Below are 13,067 nucleotides of genomic sequence, written 5' to 3' on the forward strand. Positions count from 1 at the left end.
GCCAATAGAGAGTGGTTCGTTGGCGCGCGACTCAAGTCTACCCAGGGAGCTCCGTTGCACCTGCTCCTATAAGCTCAACCAAACACCATCTATGAGTAATTTTAGTTAAGAGCGAATAAAGAAGGGATTTGTAGTGGCGATGAATGGATACACACAGATGACGTGAGGTGGCAGCGTAATGAGGACGACGAGATGCGACAGGCATTAATGGTCCCCGCGAGGATAAGGAAGGAGTTGAGGTGAAGAATTAGAAGAAGAAAAGTTTTTCAATAATGAAAGAAGAAAGAGAAAGATGAGGAATTTAGATAGACATCGCGAGAGAGAAAGGGAGGGTAATATGATGAAGGAGAGAAAAAAAAGAAAAACATATGAACTTTAAATATATTTTGCTTTTTACATAATTTTGAAAAATGTGAATAAATATACAAAATTTAAAATTAATGTGATTTGTCCATAATTTAAATTTTCACCCAAATTGATTCTGACATGTGTTACGCGCACCACTCTAAAGAATGCACTGGAGAAATTAAGGTATGTGGGGCGTATTTTAAAACTGATGCTACAACGTCATTTCATGTCACCCATTCTTCAACATCACCCTTTTAACTATTATCTCTCACTTTGTTCGGGTATATGATTGTCCGAGTCGAGCTGACCGAAGAGAAGGAGGCACGAAGGGGTGCGGAAGGAACGTTGACGCAGAGAGCGAGGAATTCTGCGAGAGGGGAGAGAAGGTGAGGTGGATTTACAAAATTAGTTTTGAGTTTTTAAATATTTTTCACAAGCAAAATAACCTAATTTTGCTCCAAGTGATGAAACATCAAAGTCATCAGATTCAATTTGTATGAAAATTCAAATTGTAAAAAAATAACTCCATCTGTCCTTATAAAAAAAATAATCTATTTCTAAATAACACAAGTTTTAATAAAGTAGTTGAATGTGTTATAAATAGAGTAATGGTCCTACTTTGTTGAATGAAAAACTTATCAAAAATAAATTGAATATACGGACGGAGTACAATAATAATAAAGTTTGTATATTTATCCACATTTTTCAAAGTTAATGGATTTATAAACCTTTTTTTTTCATCTATCTTTTTAAGGTTGCGCTCTTAAAAGTATTTTTTTTCTTCTTAGAAAAGTGGGATTATATCTTGATCCTAGGGCAGAAACATGAATGAGGTAAAGTGTTTGTAAATATTGTTTAATGAAAATTTGTAAATATTTTGGAGGATTCTGATTGTAACCCCACTTCCCAGAAGATGCGAACAAATGTACTATATCGCGAGTAATAATGAACCATTTTCCATATGGCAAGATCTTTGAGAATGCAAACTAATGGAAAACAGAGAATCGAAGGGGAATTGAACTACATACAAAACTCATGTACCAAAAATTCTCCATTGCAAAACAAATAACATAAACTTAGGCAGCTCAAAAGCATGTTCAGAAACTTGAACCTCTACCGAACATGAATCACCACGGAGTCGGAGCACGAGGATTGCAACACATCGCATAAGTAGACGATGAAAGAAGCAGGTACGGTGTTACCATTCACTTCCTATTGATCATAAGTTTAATTTCATACCAGGTCCTGTTCCTTTAGGAAGATGCCCCAAGCAGTACAATTCACTCCTCCTAGCGCAAACGAACAATGCTACGCCTTATTAACCCGGATTTTCTGTCCTTCAAACACCTGCAATTAAAAAGGAAGCAAGATGATTACATACCAATATAACTACTGCAAGAAACAATTCAGACTATAGTGAAACAGTAAACAGAAGTGTGCACTAAATAAGATAGTGTTTCTAAGTTTCTAACATTCAGCAAGATTTTATACCAAATGTTATCAAGGAGGTAGGAGACAACATCTCAAGCTTTAAATTTGATGAATGTGTAAGAATATAGCTTTTTGAAGAAATTAGTTTGGCATTTCATTCATCTCAATTTTCCCAGCCTCCGAGCTGGTGATGTCACGTCTCATACAGGATTATCAGTTATGTGAAACTGACAAAGCTGTTGCATCAGTGGGAAATGAACTACGAGGTTTCCTCTTAGACAAGATTGATAGAAAAAGGTACCGCGTTATTAAGAGATGATATGGCAGCATCCACATCTTCTTCTGAAGCAAATGTAACAAAGCCATAGCCACTGGATTTTGAAGTCCCGGGAACTCTAGATACTTTTGCACTGAGAGCATTTCCCTTCTCCGCAAAGAAGGCTTTTAGCGAGTCCGAAGTTACTGTCTTTGCAAGATTCCCCACATAAACCTTGTATTGACTGTCAACAAACTGAGAATCCTCGGCTTGCAGAAGTGATGATGATTCCAATGTTTGCAGTGGTTTCTCGGTTATATTTACTTTTACTTCACGCCCTCCAATTTGCTATTAGCAAAAGACAAATTAGAGCACATGAATAACCAACAAACACTCATCTTATGGATCTTACAAGCTCTTAAACTTACTGTGCCGTTTAATTTCTCAGCAGCAGCAGCAGCATCCTCAACAGTCTTCATCGTCACAAATGCAAATCGCCTGCTTCTCCCAGAGTATTTGTCATACATAACCTACAAACACACACCACAGACTTTTACGTCCAAGTTATTCAAAGCGAAGCATCACCAGCTTGACAAAGCCACAAATCATAACATCTTTGCGTGTTTAGCCTTATAAGTGGCGCATTTGGGTTTGTTACTGCACAGTTTGTGCACATTGCTTGAGAAAATAACGATTTAATGATTTGGAGACTGCATCACACCCTTATATTTTCACAAGAAGCAAAGAGCTCGGCCTCAGTTCGGGTGAAGGCATAACTTAGCCACAATCGAATTTCCAGAGATTTAAATAAAACAGAACAACAACCTAAATGACATCAAAGAAAGTAGCAAATTTACTCAACTTTCAGAAACAATTCACTTCATACAAAAGCTTCTAACTTGTTACTGCATATAAGTTGTACTATGCATTAATGCACTGAGACATCAATTCCCTAAATTCTATTATCACCAATTGATCAAAATTCTTCCTCAAGAGCAACAAAACAGCGCGACCTAAAACCTCTTCCAAAATACATTACCGTTAACTCGATTTACAATTTACAAAGTGAAAATGCCAAACACGGAAAGCGATAAGAAAAAGAAACTCGCATTCCTGAAAATTATTTAATAACCAAAAATTTGACAGTCGGAAACAACGAAAAACCTCGGCCTTCTCGACGGCACCGTGTTCTTCGACGATTTTCTGGAGCTCATCGTTCTTGACAGTTCTGGGGATGTTTCCGACGTACAATCTTCTGGCCGCCACAGATGAGGGGTCCGCCGTGGCGACAGAAGTGTCCTCCGCCACTGCATTGAGTCTTCTGTGAGTAAATTTTAGAGGGAGAGACTGTGGCTTGTGCGGCTGGAAATTGAGCTTTAAGAGATTAGTTTTGAAGGGTTTAGTGGATTCTTGAAGGAAATTTGGAGAAATTACAAAGGAAGATGAAGAAACAGTGGCCATCTCTTCTTCAAGAGATTTGTTGAATATGGATGGAGGTTTAAGGGTTGGGAGAGAAATGTATAGATAAGAGCAGTTTCGCGGATTTATCCCACACTTTTATCCGTTTTCCAAATACCAAGCACCAACTGCATTTTCACTTATAGTCTTCTTTTGATTTTTAATTTTATTTCCTACGAATTCATCTTAGTTTTACTATTTTTCATTTGCTATATTTAAACACTATAACTATATTCCTTTTTCCAAATAACATGAATTTGACATTATAAATTACACATTCCTACTAGTGAATAGTGAGTCATATTCTCTCATTTTAATTGAACTAGTATACGCTCATTCGTGCGATACACGACATACATTGAAGTTAAACAATAAATTTAAATAAAAAATATTAAAACATAAACAAATACAAAATATATTTTAAAATAAAATATAATCATTCACATCAATTACTCAATAAAATCTTGAATTTAAAAATGTAAATTTTCAATTTATACCAAGAGTAATGATATGTAAATTTAAAATTTTTCAATTTACTTTGATAACTTTTTCATCTTAAATCTATTTTTATACTATGATATATCAAATTAAAGCTTTTGTCACGATCTTTAATTTGATATATACATATATATATATATATATATATATATATATATATATATAAATATTGTATATTTTATTATTAGCCAAATTATAAGATGTTTGAAAAAAACTATATATATAGAAAGAAAGAGAAAAAAATGAAGAAAATAAATTAGAAAACTGCAAATGAACGTAAATATCTAAAATCTCTCTTTAATAACTAATCTCCTAAATTATAGCTGAAATCTCTCTTTAATAACTAAACTTTAAATTGTGGCGGTAAATTATTACCGTTGAACTCCCTTTTTATATATAATATAGATGTTACCATTTTGCTTAATAAAAAATTAATAATAATCATGTAAATAAAAATAGGCTTAATTGCTCATAAAATACTGAACTTTCATCCAATTCTAGTTTTGCACACAAACTTTGAACTGTGGCGTGAAAATTACTAAACTTTTAATTTTATCTGATTTTGCTACTAATCCAGATTCCGGCCAAATACTAGGCTAATACTCCCTCCGTCCACGAAATGAGTACCCATTTGTGGACGGCACGGGTTTTAAGAAATGTATGGGGTGTAGTGTAAATAGTTTAAGGGTCCCACTTTTTTAGTGTATTAATTAAAGAGATGTGTGGGGTACACTTGCCAAAAAGGGAAATGGGTACTCATTTCGTGGACGGACGAAAAAGGAAATATGGGTACTCATTTCGTGGACGGAGGGAGTATATAATATGACATGCCAAATTTGACGTGGCGTATTTATTCTTGCGTGACAATTAGTTGGCAAAATAATATTTTTATTAATTTCTTATCAGTAAAAAAAGAACACAAAACAAATAACTCAAATTGTCAATAATTTAATATATAAAAACAAATAATAGTACTTTTTAGTTGAATTAATTAAATGAATAAATTCAATAACTTAATATATATAAAAAATTATTTAGCTAAGTAATAAAGTTTATTAAATTTTCAGTATCTAAAGATTAAATTTTTAAAAAAACTATGCATATGTATATTATTTGAATGACTTCTATTTTATATATTGGAGGAATCAATTGTGTAATAGTGAACTAGAAAAAAAATGATTTAAACTTGAGAATTTAAAAAAATACTATTATTTGATTTGATATATTAAGTTATTGATAATTTGGGTTATTTGTTTTGTGTTCTTTTTTTATTATTAATAAAAAATTAATTTTTTATTATTAATAAAAAATTAACAATAGATACGTTATGTCAAATATTGGCACGTCATATTAGCCTGATATTTGACCGAAATTTGGATAAGTAGCAAAATCAGATAAAATCTAAAGTTTAGTAATTATCACGCTACAGTTCAAATTTTATTTGCAAAATCAGAATTGAACGAAAGTTCAGTATTTTATGGGCAATTAACCCATAAAAAATGTTAATTCTAGCAATTTTTTGTATCAATAATTTTTTTTCAAAGTGGTTATTCTAATTTGGGTTAATTGCCTGTAAATCCATAACGTTTCCACAGAATTGGTTTTTGCTCCTAATTTGAAAAATCTGCTTTTGAATACATAACCTTTTCGTTTTTGTCTCGTTTTTGTCCGATGATCGGTTTTTTCTTATCCCGGCGCCGGAAACGACACGGTGGCAGCCGGAATTGATGTCGTGGCAGCCGAAAATTGACACCTAAGCATATTATGACATGTGGAATAAAATAAAATTTAAAATAAAAAAGAAAAAAAATCTGACATGGAATAACCCCTCCCAAATCCCACCCATGTCTTCTTCCCCCTCCCCCCATTTCCCCAACCCGGCGCTGCCCCTTGCCACCATCATACGCCGGCGCCCGCCGTTCCCTCTCCTTCCCCCACCATCCGCCCTCTGCCGCCGCCGCCACCGATTGCGCACGCGGCACCCCTCCACTTCACCCCACCCCCTTGCCAATCCCTACCTCCACCGGCCTCTCCATTACCCACCTTCACCGGATCCTTCCATTTTTCCCCACCGGCCCCGAGCCCATCGGGCAATACAGAGGCCGTGGTCCTTAGAAACGCGAAATTGCAGAGGCCCACCCAACAACGGAGGAGGGTATGGATTTGAGTTTTGGATTTGAAGAAAAATCAAGCCCTAATCCATAGTCGATTTTTGAGGACTGAATCAGAGAATGGTGCACCTCCTCGTCCTCGCCGTGTATCGCCTCCCCGCTGGCATCTGGAGGAAGAAATGAGAAATGAGAAAAAACCGCTGCCAAAATCATCGGCAAACTCGAATCTGTAAGACCTGGTTCCCTCTGCTATGTTTTGATTTGATTCGATTTGTCGTCGAATTTCAATCGTGAATTTCTGGAAACTTAATTTTGTTAGTTTAGGAATTTCAATCGTGGTTGTTGCAGTACGTGATGGTGGTGGTGAATGGAGGTGTGCCGATTTCATTTGGTGGGACGAAGGAGTCGGATGGCGAATTGAGGCGGCGGGTTGGGAAGGGGGCAGGGGCAGCGGCGCTGCTCTTCCTGTTCTCTGCTGATGGGGAGGCGGCGGCGTGTTGGGGGAGGGGAGGTGGCGGCGGAAGGGCGGCGCCTGTGGTGGTGGCAGGGGGGAGGCGGCGGCGGGTTTGGGGAGGGAAATTAGGGTTTGAGATTGGGGGTTTGGAGAAGATGATAATGATGTGGATTTTTTTTCCACATGTCATAATATGCTTAGGTGTCAATTTCCGGCTGCCATCGTGTCGTTTCCGGCGCCGGGATAAGAAAAAAATCGTTCATCGGACAAAAACGAGACAAAAACAAAAGGTTATGTATTTAAAAGCAGATTTTCCAAATTAGGAGCAAAAACCAATTCCGTGGAAACGTTATGGATTTATAGGCAATTAACCCTTCTAATTTTAGCCTTTTTACTGTTTTCGAGATAAGATCTAATGTCTTACAATTTTTTGTGTTTCATCCTCTCCCATTATGAGCCTATTAACACTTATATCTATCACTTTAACAATATTTTTTATAAAAGTAAATTTATTATAATATTATGAATTATAAATTATACTTATCTATTATTCCAAAAATTGAAAATTTTGAAAAAATGATATACCATAACTTTGGATTTACTATCCTAATAATAAATTATACTCTCTCCGTCCGCCAAAATTATGTCACAATTACTATATCGGGCATCCGCCAAGATTATGTCACTTTCCTTTTATGGCAATGGCCCACCATCCTCTTTAATATTTTATCCTTACTAACACTATTTATTTACAAAAAAACCAATCAAAATTCAATCTCAACCACTCATCTCATAAAGTGGTGGGACCCTTTCTCCACTACATCAAAATCATCACCAATTTTATTAAATCTCGTGCCCAAGCAAATTGCCATAATCTTGGCGGACGGAGGGAGTAATTAATAAAAAAAATGATAAAAATAATTATACATGAACGTATACTTTGAGTGATATGGCAAATATATAAAAATAATTCATGAAAATTTATTATTTACTTTGTTGGATTGATTAATTTAAACTTGTTTGACCATCTTATACTTCAAATACTCAATTCTATGTTATATCAAGAGGCAAAATGATATATACCTATTCTAAATGACAAAACTTTAAAAATACTCACCTTTAAGAAAATACACTCCTTTTGTCCTGTAAGAGAGTATCACTCAGAGATGACACAATTTTAACAAATGTTTGGTAATTAATATGCAGAGTGGAGAAAAAAACTCACTACTTTTTACAAAAAGTGATAATATGTCCCAAAATGAAAGTGATATTTTCTTATGAGATGGACAAAAATGGAAAAAGTGACACTTATTGGGATGCAATTTTACTCATTTAGGATTTCTTTTTTACCCTTATGCCGAGTATTAGTGTATTTTGCATTGATGCTCGATCATTGATGCTCAATTAACTCATCGACTCGTAATGATCGAGTACGTCGAGCATTAGAGCATTTTCTAAAAATGCTTGACTCGCAAATACACTAATGCTGGACATACTCGATTCGCAATAGTCGAACATGTCGAGCACTAGTGCATGCTCGACTTACATTTATCGAGCATATGGAACAAAGTTTGCAATTTAAGTACAAACAATTTTGTCATTTCAAGCCCATCTTTTATAGTGGATATTTTCCATCTGTTATAGTGGATATTTTTTTTTTGTCTTTAGGAATGTGTAAAATCAGTCATTACTTTTATTATCAATCTATCTTATCACTTAAAGTAAATGCCCCTAAATAGATAAATAAATCTTAGTTAATAAAATTACTTAAATTAAAGTACGTAAATGATATTTAATTTAATTTTGTAATGATATTTTTGTCCATCACTCGTATATAAATTAGGTAACTAGAGTTAATTTATCATTGATTTGTCATAAATGGATAGTATTTTTAATCTTCTCAATTTGAAAATGGGTATTTTTTGAAACTTGAATCAGAATTGGTTTTTTCATCCACAGCTTTTAGATTTGATAAACACTTGAAGAGGAAACATGAAACATGCATGAACTTTTTGCCACCATTAATCCTTATTCATCAAAACAACAATGAACTAGCAAATAACAAGACACATTTCCCTTAATTTATTACAACGCCTATTTACACCATAACAGAAATCAACAAATTACACAAGCAAAAGAAAAGATAGGAGAAATTAAGTGGATGATCAGAGCATACTGTCCGTCCTGGCAGTCAATCTCCTGAAAAAGTTACTCGGAATGGAGGGCAGCTTGCTCCTAAACCTGGGGTGCCTCATGACATGCAGCCCCGCCGCCAGCAGCAGCAGGCGCAGCGGCGTGACGTAGAGCAGCACCGCCGCGCCGAGGCAGAACACCAGGAAGAGGCTGGTGGCCCTGGGATCCCTCCAGCTGAGCAGCGAGTGAAACCTCTCCCCCTGCGTCGCCACGTCCCCCACCACCGTCTGAATCCTCCCCGCCACGCTCCTCAGCCTGTCGTACCTCATCCGCACCACCTCCCCCTGCCTCGACGTCGGGAACGTGTCGAACTCCTCGTCCAGCTCGTCCGGCTGCACCGCCTCCGCCCACGACAGCCGCGCGTCCATGTGCGCCGGCTGCCTCGCCCGCACCCTGTAGTTCCACACCCCGATCACGAACGCGTAGAGGAACGCCGTCGGCAGGATCAGCTCCGGGTACCATATCAGTATCAGGAACAGCACGTGCACCAGCACCGACGTCACCGGATTCTTCCAGTTGCACACATCCTCGAACCACCGGTTCATCGACATCGCGCCGGAGAGGAGCGCCGTCATCCTAAAGAAGTTGGCCTTGCTCCGCCGCATGCTCCACATGTGCGAGTCCACATCCAGCATGTACTCCACCACCTCCTTCCTCAGCGGCGGCTCCGCTCGCCCCAGCCGCGCCGCCACGATGTTCATCGCCTGGTACCTCAAGTTTTCAACCTGGTTGACCGTGAAGGGGTGGAGGTAGTGCATCTTGGGGAGTAAGGGTTGAGCGTAGATGTAGATGGTGTGGGCGAGCGAGAGAGAGGTGAATCTCACCGCCAGTGAGATCTCCCCCATCTTCTTCACACCAGACGGATGCAGCAGCAGCAGCGGATACGAGTGCGTGTACACGCGGTGGGCTTCCAACGTCGACACCCGTATCCTCACCTTCCCTATCCTCGTGTCGCGAACTCCGCCGCCGCCGCCGCCCAAGTGGGAGTTGTCGAAGACGCCGAGCGTGATGACAGTGCAGGGATCGTAGACTTCCCAAGTGTACTGCTCGTTCCACTTGGGGCTAAAAGTGTCGAGTATGGTCCTCGTCCTCACCCATTTCTGGCCGTACTTGGCCACGCAATAAGCGTCTGTGCTTCCCCTGCCTTCCTTCATCTTCATGGGCAGCAGCCCCTGCGCGCTGACGATCCCCACCTCCAGCACGCCCACGGGGGGCTTCCACAGCTGCTTCGCGGTGGGGCGTTGGTCGCTTATGTACATGGTGGACTCGTCCAGCACGTGGTACCCTCCTTCCAAACACACTCGTAAATGTATTCTGCTTGAGAATTTGTGGACTCTCCTGCGATCAAGATTGAACCACCGTGAATGCACAGGCCGGTGATCCAGCCGCTTCTCCACCGAATCCAGAGGCAGGGTTATGCTTCCCAGAACATCATCCTTGGACTCATGAATCTGATCCTCAACAGTCAACACGAGATGCTCTTCAAACGGCTCCGCAGCCACGAACAGGAGATCCTCGTTCCAAATCGGATTGGCTGTCCTGTTGGGGCAAACCCCTGTTCTCAGCACCTGACTCCCCACTTGCACCTTCACCGCCACCTCCGGGAGGCGGCTCCGCTCGCCCGGGACCACGTCTTGAGCTTCGATGACGTTCACTCTCAGGTACCACATCTTAGGCGACACGTACACCTTGGACCTTATGTTATAGACGCCCTCTCCATGCACGGAGGCAGCATCCGCATGCCATGCCTCTGTGAATGCCTCATCTGCTTGACTTCCCATCCACACCGCCACCATCACTTCGCCTCTCGCCTTCCCCTCCATTCTGTACCACTGCGGCGCCAGAGGGCTGTCGGGCGGGACTCTCGTCGGGATCTCATTCAGATCAAACACTACTCTGCCCAGACACTCGTCCCTCCCCACCATCTCCTTGTCCTTCACCAACACCTCCAGAATGGACGACTGGATTCGCTCTTTCGAGAAGGCGAAAACCTGGTTCCATTCGGGGCTCGTCTTCCTCTCCACGTGCCGTGTTCTGCCTTTGTAGTTGCCGAGCTTCACCTCCACGTAAGGGTCGCAGCTAGCCGTGATGGCGCTGACCGCCAGATCCTTGGCCTTCACTACTCGGACGTAGAGGTAATACATCTGCTCCACGAGGTCTAACGTGGCCGCCATTCTCTCACCGCTCATCCACGCTCTCCCGCCGTTGTTAGGCCACTGCTCGCCCAGGTGGAGGCTCGCTTCCTTCACCTCAAAGTCGTCGTCTCCCTGAGATCGTACGTTGGGCTCGTGCTCTGCTCTCCTCCGCAACTTAGGTCCGGTTTGCTGTTGCTGCTGCATTGTGAGATGATGCACGCGGTCTGTTCTAGTCACCGATGAAGGGGTTGATTGCTGATGCTTGTGAATGTGGCGAGTGGTTTCTGATCTAACTCCACCACACTCTTCAATCACACTAGTATGAGCTTCTTGAATCGGAATTCTGGTAGCGGAGGCGGTTTCTGCTTGATTTGTATGAGTTTTAGTGTTGCCTTTGACTTGTATCAACGTGATAGAATCATCAACAATGGGGGCTTGAGTAGTAGTAGTAGTAGTAGGAAGGCTGCTGATTTTAGGAGTAGAATTATTAGGATGATGAGATTCTGATGACGAAGTATAGATTTTGAGGCCAATCTCACCTTTAACAAATGAAAGGAAAGACTTGCTCTCAAGCTGGAAAGACTGATAAACTTGGTCGCCTTTGGAGACAAGATTCGAGCAAGAGATCCTAACCCTCCCAAGAAAGCTCCTGCCGGGGACAGGCCGCCTCTCGTGGTACACGGAGACCTCAATGCTAGAATGGAGGTGGTGGCTGTCGAGATCAAACAAGAGCTTCTGGTTCCAAATGGGGTTGAGGTTTTTGGGGATGGTTTTGGTTCGACTCAGCTGGTTTTGGAAATCGACTTCGACGTATGGACTGGCTGATCCAAGGCCGTCTTTGGGCATGAGATCATGAGCATCTATAACTTCCACCACCAACTTCATGCTCCTTTTTCTGCTACCTTAGCTCCTCTCTCAAGTTACCAACAAGTTGGTGCTCTCAAGAAATCCCACTAATTTAATGCACAAGAAAACTATTAAGTTTATCATCATATATGATACTACACAAGCTACTGTTGCAGCTTCATCAGGGTTTCAAGGAAAGAATGATTTGATCAAGAAGCTGCACATTTAGTTGATGTAGCAAACAATTTTGGAGGTAAGGTATCAAGGCCCTTTGTGTTGGAGTTCTAAAAAGAGGGAAAGAAATATTTAGTGATAAAAGTGAATTAACTCTTATTTGTTTGTCTGTCACTTTTTTGAGAGACATTCCATTCTTCTGAATGCAGCAATGCCTAAGTAGGTAAAAGCAATAGGAGTGATAAGGTAATTTGAACTGGGAGATGTAAACTCGATTTTGAAATAAAAAGAGAACAAAGTGATTTTGAACTTTATAAGCTTATGAAGTTGCCCAAAGATGCCTTTGTTCTTTTCTTAATCTCTTTCTGTTTATCGAGATGAACGCACCCCTTTTACGAACTAATTTTTCTTTCTTAGACAGGTTGTAAGAAGGTACCTCTCGTTGGCTCCGAATTAAGAATTTGATGTCTGAAATTTTTGTCGTGACTGAGAGGGTGTTTGGCTAAATTAATTTTAAAGAGCTTATAATCTCTTGGAGCTTATAAGATATTTTAAGAGCTTATAAGTTGTCAAAGTGTTTGGATAATTGAGCTTATAAGCTTTTTTTTTTTTTTTTTTTTTTTTTTTTGATCGGGCAAAGTCATGTTAGATATTAGTAATTAGTTTCCCATCCACTCCAAGAACCACCTTATCTCTCCATTCACCAAGATCCACCTTATATCTCCCATCTCCAATTCGCTCCCAAGAGGGATCGAACCCGGGTCACTTCACTTAAGTGAGGACCCGGTGGCCAGTGGGCTAAGCCCTCTGGTTAATTGAGCTTATAAGCTAAACATAAGATTTTTAGTTAGTGAGAGAAAATCATTGTTAGAAAGTGAAAATCGGAGAAAAATGAAATTAAAATGATATATGATGAAAAAAAAAATAGTTTGAGTTATTTTTGTAAATGAAAGTTGCTTATAATATAATGAAAAAATAAACTGGGCTATATGAACTTATTTTTTGGAAGGTTATAAGCTCTTAGAGCTTATTTTTAGAGCTTATAAGCTCTTTAGAAATTTATTTTGCCAAACACTTTGAAGGAGTTTATAAGCTCTTAAACAGCTTATAAGCTGTTTTAAAAGACTTATAAGCTCTTAAACAACTTGAATGTTTGGAGTCTA

General features: G+C 39.7%; 2 protein-coding genes and 1 long non-coding RNA gene across 4 annotated transcripts; 1 reads left to right on the forward strand and 2 right to left on the reverse strand.

The window, feature by feature from the left end:
• Positions 1-1,288: 1,288 nt before the first annotated feature.
• LOC131015960 (30S ribosomal protein 2, chloroplastic) lies at positions 1,289-3,631 on the reverse strand. The gene is made up of 4 exons (XM_057944477.1): positions 3,200-3,631; positions 2,464-2,565; positions 2,081-2,383; positions 1,289-1,695 (listed from the first exon to the last, which is right to left on the reverse strand). The coding sequence occupies exons 1-4, from the start codon at positions 3,494-3,496 to the stop codon at positions 1,657-1,659; spliced, it is 741 nt and encodes a 246-aa protein (XP_057800460.1). The 5' UTR covers positions 3,497-3,631; the 3' UTR covers positions 1,289-1,656.
• Positions 3,632-5,860: 2,229 nt separating this feature from the next.
• Positions 5,861-6,958, forward strand: LOC131015961 (uncharacterized). 2 transcript variants are annotated; one of them, XR_009098800.1, is made up of 2 exons: positions 5,861-6,331; positions 6,427-6,958. It is a non-coding gene; the product is annotated as an uncharacterized LOC131015961 (long non-coding RNA). The 2 variants fall into 2 exon arrangements; XR_009098801.1 differs by having other exon boundaries at positions 6,451-6,958.
• Positions 6,959-8,535: 1,577 nt separating this feature from the next.
• On the reverse strand, positions 8,536-12,165 carry LOC131015962 (FT-interacting protein 1). Its single transcript, XM_057944478.1, has one exon. The coding sequence runs from the start codon at positions 11,767-11,769 to the stop codon at positions 8,722-8,724; it is 3,048 nt and encodes a 1,015-aa protein (XP_057800461.1). The 5' UTR covers positions 11,770-12,165; the 3' UTR covers positions 8,536-8,721.
• Positions 12,166-13,067: the final 902 nt, after the last annotated feature.

This window comes from Salvia miltiorrhiza, chromosome 3 (assembly GCF_028751815.1).
Source record: "Salvia miltiorrhiza cultivar Shanhuang (shh) chromosome 3, IMPLAD_Smil_shh, whole genome shotgun sequence".
NCBI classification, from domain to species: Eukaryota; Viridiplantae; Streptophyta; class Magnoliopsida; order Lamiales; family Lamiaceae; genus Salvia; species Salvia miltiorrhiza.

Excerpts from the sequence above, each read along its gene's own strand:
- LOC131015962 (XM_057944478.1), bottom strand. The coding sequence starts at position 11,769 with ATGAAGTTGGTGGTGGAAGTTATAGATGCTCATGATCTCATGCCCAAA.
- LOC131015960 (XM_057944477.1), bottom strand. The coding sequence starts at position 3,496 with ATGGCCACTGTTTCTTCATCTTCCTTTGTAATTTCTCCAAATTTCCTT. Across the intron at positions 2,566-3,199 it reads GTGCCGTCGAGAAGGCCGAG|GTTATGTATGACAAATACTC; the intron begins GTTTTTCGTTGT and ends GTGTGTTTGTAG. Across the intron at positions 1,696-2,080 it reads TATCATCTCTTAATAACGCG|GTGTTTGAAGGACAGAAAAT; the intron begins GTACCTTTTTCT and ends TTTTAATTGCAG.